This window comes from Rhipicephalus microplus, chromosome X (assembly GCF_043290135.1).
Source record: "Rhipicephalus microplus isolate Deutch F79 chromosome X, USDA_Rmic, whole genome shotgun sequence".
In the NCBI taxonomy this organism is placed as follows: Eukaryota; Metazoa; Arthropoda; class Arachnida; order Ixodida; family Ixodidae; genus Rhipicephalus; species Rhipicephalus microplus.
This window is the reverse complement of record NC_134710.1, coordinates 153,131,525-153,153,076: the sequence shown is the minus strand read 5'-3', so window position 1 is coordinate 153,153,076 and position 21,552 is coordinate 153,131,525. Positions and strand designations below refer to the sequence as shown.

The following is a 21,552-nucleotide window of genomic DNA, read 5'->3' as shown; positions in this document are numbered from 1 at the left end:
ATAATACAGGTTGACAATAATGTTCACAGTAAAAAACTAAATGCAATGATGATAGGAAAAATGTTACATTTAAATTATAAAGTATGCCACCGGAGTGTTTCTCTATAAAGAACTGAATCCTCCACAAATGCTGTTCACATGGTTGCTGCCATATAAGGCATAGTACACATATAATAAGGCCCTGGTAAAGTCTGATGACTTCTAGGAAAACCTTCTTCTAGGCAGCTTTCTTTCTCAGATAGTGCACATTTCTTTCACTGAATTTCCTGCGTGGCCATTGACAAATTTACATAAGTCAAAGGCTGATTAATCTATCAATCCTGAAAGCGATGTACACATGAAAGTGTTGTGATTAATTATCATAATTTCACTCAATGATAATTTGTCTAGTATTTCGCACGTTACTGTAGCTTTACCCTAAAAAACACCTCAGGCTAGGTGTACAATTTTTTTTAATCGACGGGCACTGGTGCAGACAAACGTCTGTAAGAGAGAGGCTTACTTGTTAGGGCACCTCCTGTCAATGGTGCTACCAGGCCCATGAGCAAGATAAGCAGTGGGGTAAAGCGGCCTATCTGTTGCTTCCTCAGCATACTGAAGGCCACCACTGCAGCTACGAAGTGAACAAAGAGAGACGAAAACAGCGCCCACAGGAACACCTGGTACCAGATCTCTGCAGCAAGAAAAGAAAACACAAAAATAAATCCTTACTGTGTTGCCGACCCTAGGTGATTTGTGCTCATGGTTTCCGCACGGGCGGCGTGATGATTACTTTACCGAGGCGACCCCCACGATAAGCGAATTCTTTCAGGAGGGGCAGGGAGGTGGGAAACTTAGCCATTGTGCTATGACTATGTTTCCCCTTGGGGGGGCGACGGGGAGGCAGGCGAGAATTTCGGGCGGGCTCTAGCCCCCCACCCCTACCCCCGTACCCACCCCTGGCGCTGCCCCTGGGTTTCCGCCTTCTTAAGTATGACAGGCTGCTATGATATGAAACCTTACTCACATTTATCCATCATTGTATAGAAGCAATGCAGTTGTGCAAAAGATATTCCTACTATGTATCATGACTTTTGTCATTTACCATATGGCTGTAACACTGCACCTCAGACAGTGCAGCTAGAAACTTGTTTTTTTTAAATCAATAGCCTAATTCAATGACATCCCACAAAAACTTCCTTGAAGCGGTTTGTATAAATGCAAGTTATAGGAAACAGCAAAAATCTGGCACCCAAGCAGCCTGAAACACACACAATCAGAGGAGAATTTTCTATGTGTCTGTTCATATGTTATAAAGAGCAACTGCATTTAATTTCATACTCAATCTTATTTCAAGATACATCCTTCACCAAACAGAGACAGCCAAAACTTTGCAAGGCTTTAGCAGACTTTGGGAGCTGTAAGGAAGCTCCCATAGGCACCCGGCAATGCAGTTTGCTTGTATACTCGCGCCGCCTAGCAGCGGTGATTAGAACCCACGAGGCGGCCCTTCGCGGCATTTCACTATTATGCGCATTGCGAACAGGCGAAACAACATAGCAGCGCGTCGTTTTTCAATGGAATTTACTGCAGCCTGTTGATAACTCCGTCGTCAGAGGTGCAAAAAAAAAAAAAGAACAAACGCAGATACTGCTGCGTTAAGGATTGCTAGAACGAAGAAGGGGACGCCGATGTCATAATGTATGGTTCCCATCGAGATTGTGGGAAGCAACTCGGCGGAGAAGTGGATCGTCGCTGTTCGGAGCGTCAAGTAAGTGTCGCTCTTGCGAATTTTTGTTATAAACATCTGAGCAAAAATAATAACAACAACGCACGGTAATGTTACAACTGCGTGTGTTAAAGCACGCACAGTAGTTGTCACTCGTGAAACCTAATGTCGTAAGAACTTGGACGCACGGCTCATTTTCCTACGCATTGATTTGTCAACGTGCCTTGTCGCTTTTTTGTGCACTAGGACGATGACTAGACTGCTGGAACGGACTCATTATTGCCGAGGCTTTCTCGTGCTTAGTACGACAGAAATAAGGCTGGAGTGCACCGCGTAACATGTGGAGTATTCGCAAATTACTGCTTCTCTCGCGCACAAGTTTTGTTTTCTTGTTATTGTCAGCTGATTGCTTCATTACTCGTCACGTATTTGTATATTTGCGTTTCCCTCGCGCACACTTGCACACGTTTTGTTTTCCCGTTATTGAGTGTGAGCTGACTGCTCTCAATTCAATGTTTCAGTGCCGATGACCTCTCATCTTGGAAGCCTAACGAGAATACCAGGATATTGCTCAAGGCATTTCAACAACCGTGAAAAAGCACTATCGAGAATAATCCTGATTACCTTCCGACGATGCTTCCTCCTGTATACAAGAGGCGGTCGACAGCTCCTGCTCAACAGCTTTCGAGATTTTTTAGTAATAAAACTACAAGTGACAGCTGATCAAGAAATGTATGCGGTCATATTTGTACACTTAAGTGGAATTCAACGTCGTAAGCATGCTTGCTTTGCACTTTGCACAAGCACTTTGCTGCGATGTTGGTGTTCACTTTTTCATCAGTGTACACATGGTCGTTGTCGTACAGCGCGCGTCCCTTTTCAAGCGCTGGTGGTCAAAAATGGGCATGATGTTTTCAATCGCCTTAAAACGGCAATGCAAAACCACCGACATGCCTCAAACAGCACGATAAACTCACACCCTGCGCAATAGAAATGGCTCGTTGGCTGCCTCGACGCTTCATGGTATCGACACCGTGGCACTGATGGCTGGGCCGATCGCTGCGCCACCTAACCATTGTCGGTTGCCTATAGTATCCTTTATTTTTATATTCCGGAACACTTTGCGGAGTCCCAGCTGTAAAAGTCATGCACAGCTAATCTGAACAGCCTAATGCCTGCTTTTGACATTTAAATTTATGAATGTGGGTGTTTCTGCTAGCTCTATGTCTCCAATCAATACTAAGGCACTCAACACAGGCAGCTCCATCGGGTGTACTTCAGCCTTGGCTATAGGTATACACTGTCAATGTGGAGCATTGAAGTTATGTTGCTTGCAGGCAGTCAATTATAGATGGCAAGAAAAAGGCCTTAAGTGCTGCTAGCGCTTCATTGCAGCAAACTCTGTTCATGCAAAGCTTGCTAATAGTTTCACTATAGAGTCTACTACAGTCAAAGCTGGTTTATTCAAACTCTAATAATTCAAACTTCCAGTTCATTTGAACTGACGCCCTGGTCCCAGCAGAGCCCCGTGCATTTCTATGGCAGAAAACTCCCAACAATTAAAATGTGTCTGTATTAAAAACGATTAACTCAAACTGGGAGTTCCTAGCTTTCATCCCTCTTGCAGAAGTAGGCACAGGGCAATTACAATGTGTTGATTGATTGATATGCGGGGTTTAATGCCCCAAAACGACCGTATGATTATGAGAGACGCCGTAGTGGAGGACTCCGGAAATTTCGACCACCTGGGGTTCTTTAACATGCATTCAAATATGAGCACACAGGCCTACAGCATTTCCGCCTCCACCAAGAATGAAGTTGCTGCGGCCGGGATTCGATCCCGCACCCTGCGGGTCAGCAGCCGAGTACCTTAGCCACTAGACCACCGCGGCGGGACGATCACAATGTGTTGCAAAATCAAACCAAACCAAATTTACTTGAGATGCAGAACAACAAAACAGCAGCATTTCTCTGCAGATCAAAATTCGCATGCTGCACTGGCACTCTTGGGCAAGCTGCAAACAATGCTCATGGAGTCGGGACAGAAGGAGCACAAGCAACTCCAAATTATCCATTACTTTTGACTTTTTAATTCTTTCATGTAAAGGAATGTGCCTTGGGGCATAAATAGTGTCATCTATTTCGTTACCATGAATGCTGTTATCATGAATGCATGTTGCTGCTTGTTTCTTGTGTATAAGTGACTGATCAATTAATTCTGTTTGCTTTTTATATTTCGTTGAACTTAATTTACGAAACCACCTGCCACAAATGTGTAGTATCACCTAATTCGCGATAACGATTTCAGGGGTGGCTTTTTTGGGCCTGCCTGTGCAGTGTGGCACGGTGCCCAATTATTCCAGTGCCAGCCTGCTAATTCAAACACTGCTTAATTTGAACAATTTTATAGTCCCCTTAAAGTTCGAATTCATGAGCTTCTACTGTACCAATAACCGCATATGATCATTTTAGATGAGAAATAAGCACAGAAATTGAGTACTACATGCCTAAGGGTGTGGTATGAAGAGTACGACTAGAACCTGAAATAGAATTCAATTAGGTCAAGCTACCACCAAAGTGGAACAAGACCGTCAAAAATTATTGGCTCTACATCTAGCAATGAACAAAAGCTTTCTTCAGTCAGGACCAAGTTTTGTCAGAAAGGCAGATAAGCAAAAATAAGGAACCAGTCAAAAGCATAAAAAGTGATCGGAACATCTCCATGATGGGCACACCTTAGATACGTCTCTTGGTACTCAAGGTTAAGCAGTCACCTGCAGGTATCTCTTCCTCCATCCAAGTTTCAACAAGGTTCAAACCTAATTCTTGCAGCATAATAGTATTTATATTAAGTGCACCCAATGAAAATATTTCAACCAAAATAGAACTTGCAACATGAAATATATCTTTAGAGTGCAACACCCCCAATGATTAAATATAGCAAACAAATACAAGAAATGTAGCTGTAAGTGCTAAAACAGACATCTCGTGAATGCCCTCTATCTTCAAAGCTTGAATCACTACATCTCGTGAATGCCCTCTATCTTCACAACTTGAATGACTACAACACCAAAATGTAGTCATCGTTACTGTAGAGGTTGTCCCTTCTAACTTGAGCCAAGGCTAAATATGAAAGGAGCAACAGAAGTGAAATGAACCGGATGCATATTATTCACATTAGCCCACAGTTACTCACGCTATTTCATTGCCTCTTAACAAACTCATTATTATATTTCATTTGCAAACTTTTTAATTAATGGCCAAATACCAAAAGCACGATGATTGAGTTCTAAAGCACATTCGGAATCTACCGACTAAAATGTTCCCTGTTGCAGCAAGTCTCACTTTAAGTATCATGTTGTCCTTTTTTTTTCTGTGTTGCAAAGAGAGCCTGTGAAATATGAAAAAAGCAGGGCACTCATGCTCTTCTATCATGATACTGTCTAGGGTGAAATTGGTAAACCAGGTTGGCTGGTTATCAGTTATGGCAAATTAGTCACACACACGTTATACTATAACAACACAGACAATTTTGGCAACAGTGTTTGTAGGGTTAAAAATGGAGGCAGGACTAGTATTACTTAAGTGCATGAATGATTGTTTACTGCAATTTGGAAGAGAAGCCCATTGCTTAAATTTGAATCCCCTGTCCCAACTACGATTACTGTCAAGTGCCAGAAACACTAACACATATTTGCTCATAACACAGCGTACGTTCAAGAACAACAGAAACCAAATTTCTCTATCACATAAAAGGCCCCCATCTTATAAGTTTGAATTATCTCATGGGTTTGTGGTACACAAGTTTTTGGCCTGATGCCAACAGCGAAGTTGTGATAACAGAAGTGGCTATAGCCTTCTGTCAAGCCAGTTGACCAGATGGACGACTTCCAACACCAATGTGGCCTTATAATAGGATCCACCTTTTAAAGTCGCTTATCACTAGTTTTTTTCACCGTTCTGCTGACTCAATGCAGAGCAGCAGGCCAGAGAAACCTATATCTCAGGCCGGCCTCTCTATTTTTTCGCAAACAAGCCTCTCTCTCACTTTGAAAACATGCATAACTTTACAAAATGCACGTTACACGCACCGACAAATGTGTCGAGGGGATCACTTGGCGTGAGTCCAATGACATTGATGACGGAGTCTAGGTCCGCTGTCTCAAACTCCGTTCCAGAGGCCATTGGGCGCGCTTGCGTTGCACCGGGGCTGTGCCAGAGGCCCCCTCAAAAAGAGTAAAAATCTGCACAAAAAATGCCACACTTTATTGCCACACTAAGCGATATAGTGAAGCTAAACACCACTGCCTACACATACACCAAAATCTGCCATAAATTATAGCTTGTCTTCTTCTTGTATGCTGAACTTCAGGCAATAAAATGTTTCAACAGTAGCATTTAGTGAACCAAGACCAAACAGTAGGTCACGAGTAATGATGTAATAGAAAGCTCAAAAATAACTCTGATCACCCAAAGTTTTAAAATGGGCCCTCAAAGCATGATAAACTTGCATTTCGCATTACACCTCCACCAGAAGCATAACAAATTACACGATACACAGGTTTAAGCAAATATATGCTCGTAAATAGTAATTGATTTTTATGTGGGGTGTAATATCCCAAAACCACCACATGATTATAAGAGCCCCAGTAGTGGAGGGCTCCGGGAATTTCGACCACCTGAGGTTCTTTAACGTGCACCCAAATCTGAGCACACGGGCCTACAACATTTCCGCCTCCATCGGAAATGCAGCCGCCGCAGCCGGGACTCGATCCCGCGACCTGCGGGTCAGCAGCCGAGTACCTTAGCCACTACACCATCGTGACGGGTCGTAAATAGTAATCCCATTATGAATGGTCTTCTTGTAGTCATGAGCAATAATCAGGGCTGAAAAAAAAATCACTGCCTTAAATGCAACAGAAATGTGAATATGCACAAGCTGAAGATATTAGAAAAATACCAAAAAATTTTACAGCTTTTAGGGCTGTTTAAAAAATCTATGCTACCACTGTATGAAGTCAAATGGCATTAAAGAGAAAAACGATTGCCTTCATATTACGAGATTACCCTTTCACGCTACCAAAAACACCTTTTGTACTGCAAAAAGACACTAAGACAAAATACGCACAAAAGAGAAATACCGGTGCCACTTCAGAGTTCCCACACAAACTCACCATGACATCACAAATTTTAATGGTGCCTATTAGGGCCTACAAAACTCTAGCAGCAATTACTGTGCCCTAGGCGAGCCAAGACCGTTACATAGCAAGTTTGTGGAAATTTTTTGGTCATGAGTTCACAATAAGAAAAAGACTGCAGTCCACCCCAATGATATTCGTGAGCTGAGTTCAAAATAAAACTAAAACTCCTTTTCTTTTCAGACAATGTACAAATATGGCAAAATTTTTAACAATAAAGTTATCAAATAATTTATCAGTTTAAATTTATTTAAAGTTTCAATTCATAACTTGTAATATGGGCTGGAAATCAACTTAATCACTTAGTCCAACATTCATTTTTAGTTATCTTAAATATATAAAGACTTTCTTTTAGAACAATCCAATTTAAGAATTAAATACTAAATATTATGATAGTTAAGTCTATTATTTGAAACCATCACAGACACGACATCAAAGCACACACTGCTCCTAATCTTTCACAAGGCATGCTAGTATATCTTTCACAAGGCATGCTAGTATAAAATTTCAATAACTTTTTTTCCCCCACCCCAAGTGTAGGGTAGCCAACCGAGCCAAGCTTGGTTAACCTCCCTGCCTTTCCTCTCTATCTCTCTCTCAATAACTTTAATCAAGGTATAAGGTGCAGCATTTGAGGAAACAGTGTGGGTTGACAGAGATCAGAAAATGCCAAGTATTAGAAAAATTACCACAGAGCCATGAGTTTGTCAATACATTCCTGACCTTCTTTTCTCTTTTCTCCCTCCCTGTCTCCCTCCCCCCTGTGACGTTTATTCTAATTATGTAAGGAAACCCTAATACACTGTCAATTTTTATAGAGCCATCTATGCCACAGCAAGAACACCACCCCATAAAAATTATGTGCATTGTCTACAAACCCACATATACTCTCTATGATTGCACTTTATCCTATATGGTAGGGGTCCCAAACTCACCTCAGCCAGCGGGCTGAAGTCACCCCATTTAATGCCGCAAGGGCCAGGGAAGAAACGGAGGGAGAGGAGCTTTTACAATTTGCATGCCAATGCTGCCATTTGAAAGAAAACTTTCCAACGTCTCATGTACAGGGTAATTCTGAAGGATCTCCAGTTCCAGGATTTCAGTAGCATGTCAACACCGATCTGGAAAATGACTCAAAACTGTGCACTGGTTGTGAAATACAATTTTTATTTCACGGTTATGTTTCAAAACAAAGTAAACACATGGAATGCCTCATGGATCAATGCCTTAAACCAGTCAGGTCTAAGTGGCTCATGAACATACTTGAAAAAAAAAAGAAAAGAGGGCGAAGACAGTGATGTGAGAACCATGGGATGTAATCGAACGCCTCGCAGGCCGAGTGTATAAGGCGCCTGCTATATGGCCACAGATCCGAAGGTGGCAACAGTACTATTGCCGCCCCAAAAATGGCTTATTGAGAGGGAATGTGCAAACTAAACAGACGAAAGCAAAAGCACAAACAAACAAGAAGATGAAGTATTGACCAGTGAAAGTTTATTTAGAAAGTTGGAGCATTTTATAAACTGACATATATTATGGCATCAAAAAAACATGTAAATTATATAAAAAAAACAAGAGACTTGTTTTTTTATAGTACCAAGCATGTCTTGTCTGTTCATGCCATTACTTTTGTCCCTGCAGTTCGCATGCTTATTTGCAATGCTTCCAAACTTGCTCACCCACATTTATATTCCTTGAAAAATGGTGCGCAGTAAACAATAAGAAAATCTTAAACATCTGCATTATGCATGGCAAAAGCAATTTTTTCTGCCCCACCTTTTTTAAACTCGAAGGAAACGCAAAAAACTACAACAAGTCAACACATGAGTATTTAACAAGTACAAAATAGCTCTTTTGTTTATACGATACAAAGCTACACAAGACAACAGAATGGCCGTTGCAGTGGTTCAGTGATTACGCTGCTTGACTGCTGACCCGAAAGACGCCATGTTCTATGCCAGCAATGGCAGTCGCATTTTCAAGGAGCTGAAATGCCAAAGGCTCCTGTACTGTGTCATTGCACCTTAAAAATTTAAGCTGACTCTAATCATCTGGAGCCCTTTACTAGAGTCTCTCACAGCCCAAGCCCGCTTGAGAAGTTAAACCATATAAACATACCCGTGACTCCCTGAAGTTACACAAACATATTCGCAAGACTCTGAAACCTCGCTGTTAACGTGATGTCCATGTAGTGTTGGCGGCAGTAGTTCAGCTACTGGACCTCACTGCAGACAATTGTGCATTCCTGTACACAGACTCTTGCATTTGAAGAGTTTGTCAGGTAAAATAATAATGAGTAGAGCTGAGCTACACAGAAAAAAAAAATAAAAAGATAAAAATCCTGTTGCCAACTTCTAAACAGATCACACGAGCTTATTTCATGGTCGAGAAAATCTAATGTATGCCTGCTCTTATCAATATACACACAAGATGCCAGCAGGCAAAATAACAAGCGAGTGACTTCAAAAGAAGAAACTATTGAAAGTTGTCTCCACTGCATAGTGACAGTGCTGTTAACAGCAAATGGCATTCAGCCTGAATTTGAAGCTAGATTCAATATGCTAATGCTATTATTCACTAGAGACATGCATGAGGAAGTTGTGCAGCATAACACTCCCTACAGCTTTCGAGTAAGCTCATGGGATGTTATAAGAGCATGGCTTCCTTTGTTTTATGCATGCCGCAAAAGTGTGTTACAATCAGAGAACCTAAATGCGTAACAAGAGAATGCACGATGGTGCGAACCAGAATACCAACTCTCAGCCCTAGTGTACAAGTTTTATGCATGTACATGCAACGCACAGGTTATAAAAAATTATGCATGTCAATGGTTCATCACAAAGCAGCATATCGGCTTCTCCAATTGCATGTCTGCAAAGGAGCCTGAAACTTCCGCATGCTCGCATATAACGCCTGGAAATAGGATCGTACCATGAACCACAAACCAGGCAACACACAATTTCGTCGGACTAATCGGATGTGTGGAAGACGGTTTCCACTGTTCCCCAATGACAGATAGACAGCTTTATCAAGGTGCTTAAGCGTTGCGAAAGAGCAACAGTAAACGCACAGGCGCAGATAGGTGACATAATCGTCAAGTAACTATAAACCCGAAAAACTCCGTTTCCTATTGTGCGACTCAAATACCACCGCTTCCGTGATCTAGCTCGGCACTCGACTGCAAACGTTCATTCGACATATCGCTACTGCTTTCAGACAAAATTGGCTTCTTTGTTTATTTCTACACAACTTCTAAAGATCGAAGGCTACAAGACTGCACATAAGCCCCATCATCACAGATTGATGGAGTATTCGGAAGGTCACTGATGTAGTCAAACTCGCACAACATTTATAATAATTTCGCAATCAGCAAGCACGCCTAGATCCGCAGGACAAGCGGTAGCACATCGCATGCTGTCACTTTATATCGCAGGAAGCCCGAGCAACTTTCAGCAAGTGTACAGATCGAAATTACTCTTTCAGGAACGCAAGAAGGGGCCGTGGCATCTACTAGCGTGTCGTTAGGTGCATTGCGTTGCTAGGCGCCACCAGATTGAAAACAAGGCAGATACGAGGTATTGAGCTTTGTTTTTTTTTTTTCATCACAGAAAGCATATACAAGGCAGTTGATTTGGTAAATTGCACCAATTACGAGCAAGGTTACTAAGAAAGCGAAACTCCTTCAAAAGAGCAGTTCAGGCAAGTTCGGTCGGTCGGTCGCAAGTGCTACACTCACCACAGGCGAATACTGTGAGCAGTACTTACCATTTTTAAGGCATAACAGGATTAACTTCAGTACATTATTCATACAGCCAGCGGAGGTGCTTAGTTCAGAGCGTCTATGGAAAATGATAAGTGGCCAAATCCCACGATGGGTGTATCAGCGATGTATACGGTTACCTTAGACTAAGATACAAATGTTCGCCAGTAGCCTAATACCCTAATAGAAGATTTCATTGCTACCGACTAAACTTAGAACACTCAAAAGATTCACATCGCCACTGAAAAGGCGCATAATATTGAAATACGCGAGAACCGAAACACTGACGCTTGTATGGATGGGCATAGGTACGACCAGCCCTGACTCTTTCGTTTAAAAGAAAGAAAAAAACGTCGGCACTCTTTATAATAAATAGCAAAACTCAAGTTGCTTGTAAGTTGTATTATGGTTAATTGTTACGTATTTAAATTATTGTGTAATATTGTATTGTTTTTAAAACGCATTTTAAGGGAAAGTCGTTATAGGCGGCAGCACTAAGTTTCTGTTTGAATTGTCATTTTGTTGATTAAAAAAAATGATTTTACTTTAATTTACTCATAGTACTATACATGCGGTATGAAGCTCAAAATAATGGCAAATAAATTTTAAGAGCGAAGTAAGAACAGCTAGCGATTCAGCTTTCCATTTCATTGTGGTTCATGTTCGCCGCGTTCAAACTTTTACATTCACTGTTCAAGTTTTCATTCAAAAGACTTGCATGAAATTATGATCTTTTTTTTCACAAATGAAAAATTTTTACAAGTAAAAATTATGTACCGTAACTGGTGGAATGCAAGTTTTCGTTTTACAAATTTTTGTTAAAGTTTTTTTTTTGTTTCGTTTTCAGGTGAGGGGGGTAGTGTGGGAGATGAAGGGCTATTATGACTTCTGTCAACGTTTTGATCATGAGAACCACTACGTAAAAACAAAATTTTGAATTGAAACTTTTTTTTGTAAGAAATGTAATCTTGCCGTCTGGCTTCGGAGCGCGACAATTAATTATGGTAGACCTTCGGGTGGAATAAAATATGACTCTTTATTAGCGACAGCGCACACCTAGTCATAGACGGGTCGGCTAGATCAGTGGAACTGACTGCTCTGGTATGGACCATAGCTCTGGTCAAAGTTCTCTGGCAAGTCATCCTGAAAGTGAGTAAGATAAATACCTAGAGTTTTGATTTCGAGACATAAATATTTTTTACAGAATTAGCAAAGAAGCAACAAGTGAAAAAAAAAGAAAATAGATATAACGGTTTCATGAGCTGCAATTGTAGGTGTACTTAAAGCAGCCAAATTTGCTATGGAACATGCAGCGCTAACTTCAAGTTAAGAGAAGGAAAGAAACAAAGGGTGGATGGATGGATGGTAAAACTTTATTTCATCAGAAAGCAACTGCGGATGATTCCGTGTTAGATGGCCATCGGCCTAAGGTTGACGGCGACCTGTGTGGCCCACTCTACGACCATTGTATGGACGACTGGGTCTGACCTGGTCAACACGGCCTCCCTGTGCTCGAGATAGGGATCACGCATAGTATTCACCGGCGGCGATACTATGCTACACTCCCAAAGTATGTGATCTTATGTTGCCACTGCCTGGCACCATTTGCTTTATCTCCTCGGGTAAATTTTGCTCAACACGTAAGTGATGGGAAAAGATCGTGTCTGCAGTTTTCTCCAGGCGCATTCCTGATCCTTAGTCAACCGCTTGTGCGGCGGCGTAAAAAGGCTCCGCTATAGTTTTTAATGATTCGTGATGTCATGAAAGGACACCAGCGCATCTCTCGTGGACCTCCCCGGAATGGGCGGCTCACTTGCCCAGCTGACGAAACCTCGAGCATTCAAGTGAGCCGCCTCGTTCCCAGGGTTCCCAAAATGTGCTAGTACCCAGACAATTTCTATTTCTCGTCTTGTAGCCCCGTTCGGTGGTTCCCTCACCACAATTCGGATAGCTGTCTTCGAATCACTGAAAATCAAGTCTGACATGGAATTAATTATAACTGGCGACTGAGAATCAAGTCTGACTGAAAATTAGTTATAGCTAGCGCTATTGCCGCTTCCTCTACAGTTTCTGAGGAGTGGTTTTTGACCGATCTAGAGGTGACCAAGCATCTCCGCCTGTCCACCACCACATGCGTCTTTTGTGCTTGTGGTGGTTGTCACAGGTCCCGTTAATTAGGGAGGCGATCGCCGGGCTAATTCCAAGGGCCGAAGTATCTGTTCCCCGAACCGCACCACGAAAGCGTGGACAATTTGGAAGTGGTCCTATTTGGCGCCCCAGCGGACGCCGGCTGTGGCACAAAGAACAAGTCAGAGCCGAGAGTTGATAAACAAAACAAAATTATATTCTCAATAATGGCAGATCAAAAACAATACACAAGTATGCACACTCCACAATAGTTGAGTACAATATGTCACCAATCAAACAACGTACTACACAGTACAATCAGCCACACTCAAAACAACGGACACAGACAACAATACGCACTACAATGCAGTCGCATGCATTGAAATACCAAGACACTTAAAGACTAAAGAGATAGACAACCTATTCAGTCCAAAGTTCTTGGAACAAAAGTCTGGATGATACTCTTCCGAGAATCACTCACTCAAAGTCCAGCGTTGTTGTCGTTCCGCTGCCCCCGAAGTTTCTCTTCCAGAAAACCTCGACTGCCCCCGAAGTTTCTCTTCTAGGAAACCTCGCGTCTTCACTTGGCCACTCTCCAAGCTTCAACCTTCTTCGCCGGAAACACGTCGGCTTCACACATGCAGGTGTTGCCACGTGTCTTCGCTCGATAGTGGTAGACACACGCTCTTGTCTGTAGCTCGAGCCTTCACCCCTCAAGTGGAAATCCTCTTCTTCTCCTGCTTTGTCACTACGGACAAAACCTTCGCCGACTACACGGCGGAATACCCTACGCGCTCTGGCGCTAACTTCCGTCTTCTCCTGATCACCCATCTCGGCTGCTCGATTAAATACCTTCCGCGCGAGATTCCAGAAAGTTCTCATCATTTCGTCGGCGCGATACGCAGCGAAGGCTGAGGAGTGGGCGAGACGGTTCGAAGGCCGTCCGCGACGGATGACGCAACCCGGCATCACCCCGACCCTTTCCATCTAGAACATTCTAGGGCTTGCTGGGGCGCCGATGAGAGGAGGTTCGTCGGCGAACCCACGCTTCAGAGGGGAGAAGGACGCGCGCCCGGGGAGTCTTTGGATGCTTGTTTTCTTTTCTTTATCGTTGACCTCTCGGCGCTTCGTCGCGACAATTTGGCGGCGCGCCCGTTTTTGAGCGCTCGTTTTGTGACACTGCTCCCCACTTTAAGAATATCACAACTCAGGGCGACGCAGGCACGCACAGATCGACAGTACGCTCATCCCTCGTGTCACTTGCAGGTTACGGACGCTGTTCCTGGCGGCGCGGCATCACTGCACGTGCTGGAGAAGACAGCTATCTACGTACGGAAGCCGCCTCGGCTATCTCGAAGGTGACATCAGCGAGGGGATGCTCTGCCTCTTCTGCGCCGACTCCTGGATGAAGGTTCACAGCATATAAACCAGCCGTGTCTGCAGGCCAGGCATCACAACTCAGGGCGACCCAGGCACGCACAGATCGACAGTACGCTCATCCCTCGTGTCACTTGCAGGTTACGGACACTGTTCCTGGCGGCGCGGCATCACTGCACGTGCCGGAGAAGACAGCTATCTACGTACGGAAGCCGCCTCGGCTATCTCGAAGGTGACATCAACGAGGGGATGCTCTGCCTCTTCTGCGCCGACTCCGGGATGAAGGTTCACAGCATATAAACCAGCCGTGTCTGCATGCCAGGCATCACAACTCAGGGCGACCCAGGCACGCACAGATCGACAGTACGCTCATCCCTCGTGTCACTTGCAGGTTACGGACGCTGTTCCTGGCGGCGCGGCATCACTGCACGTGCCGGAGAAGACAGCTATCTACGTACGGAAGCCGCCTCGGCTATCTCGAAGGTGACATCAGCGAGGGGATGCTCTGCCTCTTCTGCGCCGACTCCGGGATGAAGGTTCACAGCATATAAACCAGCCGTGTCTGCAGGCCAGGCATCACAACTCAGGGCGACCCAGGCACGCACAGATCGACAGTACGCTCATCCCTCGTGTCACTTGCAGGTGTGTAGCAATTCTACAGTGTGAAATCAATACATTATTCGCTTGTGCCAGAGTCGCCCTGAGGCAATGGGGGATCCGCAGCCTGACGGGAAGAAGGCAGCCGGGGAAAAACTTTTTGACAAGATTCCAAGTACAGTAAAAGAGCTAGCACGCCTGGTTGTGGAACTCAATACTAAGATTGAAGAAATGGATTCCCACATTCATGAGGGACTTGGTAGTCTTCAAAAATCAGTTGACCTTATGAGCAAGGGCTTTGACTTTTTTTAAGAAAACCTTAGATGACACGCAGAAAGAGCTGCGTGGCCTGAAAGCAGAAAATGTCAGACTGGTAAAATAAAACTGTGAGTTAACTAAGCAAATCACGGAAACCAAAAAGGACCTAGCTGAGCTTTAACAGTACAGACGCAGGGCTAACCTAGAATTAAAAGGCATTCCTAAATCAACCGAAAAGACAGTGACCGAGATTGTTACCGCGCTTAGCACGAAAGTTGGAGTAACGCTATCTCCAGCTGATATTGATGTAGCCCACTGGGTACCGACTAAGAACAGAAATGTGTCAAACATTGTCATAAAATTCATGTCCTGCGCAGCCCGCGATAAGCTGCTTTATGCTACAAAAAAAATGCGACTGAATACATCTGACCTTGGAATTGCCGGATCGACGACTGTGTGTCTTAACGAGCATTTCTGTCCTTCGTATAAAGCCATACTGGGAAAAGCCATTGCCGCAAAAAAACGTCACAATTGGCGACACGCTTGGGTTGCAAACGGGCGCATATTGATGAAAAAAGCCGACAACTCGGACACTATCCGCATCCGCAACGAAGCCGATTTGGCGCAGATAGCATAAGCCCTTCTGTTATGCTGACTCCATCTGTAGTTGAAAACTTCCATAAAACAAAAGGCACACGCTCCATACTTCACTGTAATATTAGAAGCGTTTCAAAAAACAGCGATGTTCTTTGCTCCCTTCTAACCCAGCATTCATGTATGTACGATGTTATTGCGCTTACAGACACCTGGTTGATGCCTGGCGAAAGCTATAACATTCCTAATTACTTGTTTATATCTCACCCTCGAGAAGCAAATAATAGGGGAGGAGGAGTAGGAATATATATTGGGAAGCCTCTCGCATATAAAAAATGTTCATACTTACCTGCTGCTACTAGTTGTGAATCCTTATTTGTAGAAATTGATGATGTCATTTACGGTGCTGCATATAGACCCCCGCAATCGCATCGCAAGCAGTTTCTGAAAGACCTTGAAAGTATTTTCTCTTACCTAAACGACAATCATAAGAATACAGTAGTTGTGGGCGGTATGAACATCAATATCTTAGGTGACAACTGTGATGACTATCAAAACTTGCTAAATTCTTATGGCTTCCAAAATCTCATTTCATATTCCACTCGCATCACTTCAGACACCTGTGCATGCTTGGATCATGTCCTATGCAACTTCAAACCTGTCAGTTCCCTTTCAGGAACATACGACATTCCTGTAGCTGACCACTTGCCAATAGCATTCCTATATCGCCTCGGCAACAACCACATAACCAGCAATAATTTTCATGGCTATACTACACGGCTTGATTACGACAGGGTTTCGCAGCTGCTCTCTGCAGCCAATTTTGAGGACCTTAACGGTATGGATGTTAGCGAACATTGTCGGACCCTAGTCGAACGGATAAAGTCGATTATCAAGGACAGCAGTAAAAAATAAAGAAAACGTACCATACGCATCCAATATGTCCATGGATGACAGCTAACGTACTAAATGCTATAAAAATGCGAGATTTCTGGTGCACCAAAATGAAACAAAACAGAGGGAACTCTTATTACAGTAACCAGTTTAGAATATATAGAAACAAAGCACTTGCAGCTATGCGTAAACAGAAGCCACTCTACTACAAGAAACAAGTAACTTCAACTTCCAATGACTGTGGAAAACTTTGGAAAGTTATTAACTCTATTATACAGCCAACTCCATCAAAAAGAGTCCTCCCTGAAATGCCGCAAATGCAGAATCTTGCAAATCAGTTCAACGAGCACTTCTGTTCTGTCGGTTCAAACCTGCATAGTGGCCTAGGTTCACCAAAAGAACCTTCTTTACCTCCTTGGCATGGTCCGTCATTCGGTTACATCAACATAACTGAAACAGAGGTTATAGCAACTGCTAAAAATTTGAATTCAGGGAAGGCTAAAAACATTGATGGCATACCTATTTCGGTCCTTACAAAAAATATAGAAATCCTAGCTCCAACCTTAGTATTACTTTTTAATAAAGCGTTCCATACGGGTATATATCCTGAAATTCTAAAAATAGCTAAAGTAACCCCAATTTATAAAACTGGAAACCAAAATGAACTCAACAATTACAGACCTATATCCGTTTTAAGCTGCATTAATACGTTGTTCGAGAAGTTATTAGCGATGCGAGTAAAAAATTTCCTGCATAAAAAGGGTATTCTATCGCCGGACCAACATGGCTTTCAGAAAACCAAATCAACTCTATCTGCAGTACTTTCCGTGACAGATGTAATTAATGAGGCCCTCAACAACAACCAATTTGCTATAGGTGTGTTTCTAGACATTAGAAAAGCGTTTGATACAGTTCATCTTGAAATATTAAGCCAAAAGCTTGAGCGATACGGATTCAGAGGCCAGTCCCTCCAGTTTTTTAAAAGTTATCTAAATGGGCGATAACAAAGGGTAGTTATTGACGAGCATGTTTCCAGTATAAGACCAGTAGATGCGGGAGTACCACAGGGCTCCGTTCTCGGACCCATTCTTTTTACGTTATATATTAACGAGTTAACCAATTGTCTTTCTAGGGTAAGTGCTGTAATGTACGCGGATGACACAGCGCTAGTTTTCACCACCCCGTCACTTCATACTGCGGCACATATTTTAAACGATGAACTTTTAAAAATCAGCGAGTGGTTCTCAACAAATAGGCTTACTTTAAACACCGATAAAACCAAATATATAGTTTTTAAATCCCCTTGCAAGCCTGTAGACTTCACTATGGGCAAGCTGAAGGTCAATGATAAAGAAATAGAAAAAGTCGGTAGGATCTCATATTTAGGCGTAATGCTGGACGATGCGTTAAACTGGAAGCCCCATTTAGACACACTGGGGAAGAAACTTTCCTCTGTCTGTTTTACCCTGACCAAAGCTCGACAGCATTTTGAAACTAATATCTTGCGCACCATCTACTTCTCTCTGTTCCAATCTCAGATAACATATTGCATCGAGTGTTGGGGATTCACCTATCACACATACATCAAGCACATAATATGCCTACAAAAGAGAGCCTTGAGAATAATAAACCATGTTCCCCCTCGTACACCCTCTCAGCCTCTATTTTCCAAAACCGCAATAATGCCCGTGCTTACGCTACGAGATTATCGTATAACTCTCTTGGTATATAAAATAATTTGTAACAACTTCCCCTTTCCTAGAACTATTTTCCAAACACCAGGTAAAAGTAGTCGCTCTGCCTCCGAAGGCAAATTTTTAATCCCTCTCTCTCATAACACATACGGACAACGCCGTCTCAAGTACGCCGGGGTTAAAGTTTGGAATGATCTCCCGTCATCCGTTTTACAATCAACCAGGGTAGATCAGGCTTTAAAAGACTTTTTCTTGCATCACACAACATCCAGCTTATCGAGGAACAAAAAGTAGGGAAAAAAATTGAAAATAACATCAACTTATAATACCTTGTACATGTTTTTCCTACTGCTGCTGTTTTGGGGACGACGATAAAATTTGCAGCCTCTACCACTGACGATGTATTGCAGTCCTGACGTGTGGTCTTCTGTATGTGTGTTATTGCAATGAGAACTATACACAGCTGTCTTATTCATAGTTTTTGTATAAACCGAGCGTTTGTTTTTAGCACTGTAATTTATCTTGAATGTATCTTTCCTATTCATACACATGCTTTTTATGGACAATTTTTTGAACACCTGTATTTACTACATTTCCCCCCAAACATGTGGTTGTACATACAGAGCCCCTGATTCATTTGTATTATGTTTTTAATGGATCCATTACTAGCCAATAGGCTAAGGATCCAGACATTCATGCATGTATTTGGTGAAAATGAAAAAGAGACAATAAACAATCTTGAATATTATCTCATAATATTCAAAACCACACAAACCAGCGCGAACCGTCCCCACACTCTCAGAGACTGTAACATAGTCCGTCGCTCATGACACGTCACATTCACTATAGATCACTCAATACAATTGTATATTACAATTCAATCTCGCAACACATAGAATATAGACACAGGTACATGAATACAATACTCCATCACCTACTTCAAGCAATACAAATGCACAAAGGTCTGTCTTTACAACAATTGTACCATACTATACATCACATCACCGTAACAGAAATTTTGATTCACTCGACATACAGTTGTGACACAGGACAACAACCACATTAACTTAACATATAGCACTGTCAAACACATCTCGATTCGTCCTCAGCACTTATCCTGTGCATTTCGAACGGCGCTTGCGCCCTTTCTTGCGGTGCTCGCTCGGTTTCTTCTTGTGTTTCCACGTTCTTTTACGGCGAGCCCTTTCCAACGACGGTATCTGAGGTGGCGTCTCAGCCATCGTTGTCACTTCCGACATTGTTAACGGGTCATGACGCTCAACTGGTCCTGTCCGGTTATTCACCCGCTTGTTCATGTCCCGACATTTGGCCTGGCTGGCCGACTCCGTCACCTTTACACTGTCGGTCGGTTGAGGTCGAGCCGACGTAAGTCCGGCTGCCCAGCCCGTAAACTCATTCAATACGATCATGTTCTCATTCGCTGTCTCTAGCGCCCAGGCATAGCCTTGGGCTCGAGTGAAATCCTTCACAGGATTGTTCTCCGCTGAATCTCGCGGTCCCTGTGTCAGCGGAAGCTCCATCTTTGGGTCTTCCTCTAAACATTCTGGATCATTCGGTCCTCGCGCCCCGTCGATGTTTCCGATGACGAGGTCGTACAGGGGGGTCGTCATGCATAGAGCGGTAACCTTCCCGCTGAAGTACGGGGTTTCAACCTCAATCTCTGCTTCGGCATGCATCCGAACCGTACTGTCAATTAGGCAAACTGGCTTCGTTTTGCCTGTCAACTCACCTTCACGCGTACCAAATTTCTCCGCACGATAACCGTGGAGCTACCGGTATCTCTTAACACTGTAACCTTTTTGCCCGCAACTTTTCCAGGCAGCGTTGGCATTCCCTTCGTAACACCGGTTGGCTCTTTTGACATTACAGCACCCACAATAGGAAGTTTCTCCCCATTTTTCAACTCTACCAATCCGTCGGTGACAGCATTATTATCAGATTTCGGTGACGCTTGCACACAGAATACCTGGTGAGTTTGACTCACTCCGTTACGACATGCGTCTGCTTTGTGCCCAGTCTGACCACACTTGAAACATTTTACGACCGTGGGAATCGGAAAGTTAGTACGACAGTTGTTCGCGCGATGACCCACTCGGTTACACAGAAAACATCACGGAACACTCTCCGGTGCACGCTTCTTTTGTTCTGGTGCCGATTTCTTTGAATCTTCGGAACACTCCTTCTTGACTTTGGCTAGATTTGTGCCACCTTGCGCTTCCAAGAATTGATCAGCCAATTCAAGCATGCCTTCAAGTGACTCAGCCTTCCTCTCTTTCAAGTACAGCGACAGGCTTGGGTGGCAACTAGTAAGAAATTGTTCTCTAATTAGGAGCTCTCTAAGCTCATTGTACTCCTGCGCTGTCCCTGAAAGTTCAATCCATCTGTCGAAATAATGGCAAAGTCGGGTGGCATACTGCGTAGCCGTCTCACCGTCAGCTGGCTTTCCTGTCCGAAATCTGTCCCGGAAACCTTCCACAGTAAATATAAATCGCTTCAGTAAAGCATTTTTCACCTTTGCATAGTTGGCTGCATCGGTCGGCGTCAGCCTAACGTACACACTGAGCGCTTCGCCACTCAAGCAGGTACTCAAAGCAGTTGCCCATTGATGTTACGGCCAATTTTGGCTCCTCGCAATCGTCTCAAATCGGTGAAGGTACGCGTCAAGGTCGTCCTTTCTTTCATCGAACGCTACGAGTAGCTTGCTTGGGTTCAAGCGGAAGCCGTGGTCCTCCCGTTCGCTGCTTTCAACTCTAGCTTGGACCGTAGTTTCACTTCGCTGTTGCAAACGGAGCCGCTCGAGTTCCATCTCGTGCTGCCGCTGCCATTCCCTTTCAGCCATACCCGCTTCTCTTTCTTCTTTCAACTGTCGCTCCCTCGCTTCTCTTTCTTCTCTCGCCCTTTCGGCTGCCAACTTCTCTCTCTCCAGCTCCAACTTCAATTGCTGCTCTCTTTCTTCTTTCAACTGTCGCTCCTTTGCCTCTCTTTCTTCTTTCGCCATTTCAGCGGCCAGCCTTTCTCTATCCAATTCAGCTGCTTTTTCTGCTTTGGCTCTTTCGACCACCAACCTTTCTTTTTCCAGCTCAGCTGCCTTTTCTTCTTTGGCCCTCTCTTTTTCTTCTTTTTCGTTCTGGGTGACCCACTTCCGAAGTTCGGCGCCAGAAAGACCCATCTTATCACCAAGAGCCACTAACTTTTCGAGATCCATTGTGTCTCGCGAATAAAACCTTTCCGCGTGCAAAAAATATCTGCCTAAATCACTCTATCGGAACACTCTTCTGCACTCGTTAACGAGAACACTGAGCAACACAGAAAATTGTTCCGATA

At 43.5% G+C, this 21,552-nt stretch overlaps 2 protein-coding genes across 5 annotated transcripts in view; one reads left to right on the top strand and one right to left on the bottom strand.

Moving 5' to 3' along the window:
- LOC119177048 (transmembrane protein 170A) overlaps positions 1 to 11,010 on the bottom strand; it is a 107,780-nt gene extending 96,770 nt beyond the window's left edge. For 2 of the 3 annotated variants that reach the window (XM_075878021.1, XM_037428411.2), the window contains exons 1-3: positions 10,672 to 11,010; positions 5,800 to 5,952; positions 503 to 673 (exon numbers count right to left, since the gene is read on the bottom strand). In XM_075878021.1, coding sequence (XP_075734136.1) covers positions 503 to 673; positions 5,800 to 5,893 — 265 coding nt within the window. In that variant the 5' untranslated portion in view covers positions 5,894 to 5,952; positions 10,672 to 11,010. The remainder of the gene's footprint in view (positions 1 to 502; positions 674 to 5,799; positions 5,953 to 10,671) is intronic. The other variant, XM_037428412.2, reaches the window with a different exon arrangement.
- A 669-nt stretch (positions 11,011 to 11,679) lies between these two features.
- LOC119176895 (uncharacterized) overlaps positions 11,680 to 21,552 on the top strand; it is a 142,344-nt gene continuing 132,471 nt past the window's right edge. Inside the window, exon 1 of one of the 2 annotated variants that reach the window (XM_075878019.1) lies at positions 11,680 to 11,815. The gene's annotated coding sequence lies outside the window, so the exon portion shown is untranslated. The remainder of the gene's footprint in view (positions 11,816 to 21,552) is intronic. The other variant, XM_075878020.1, reaches the window with a different exon arrangement.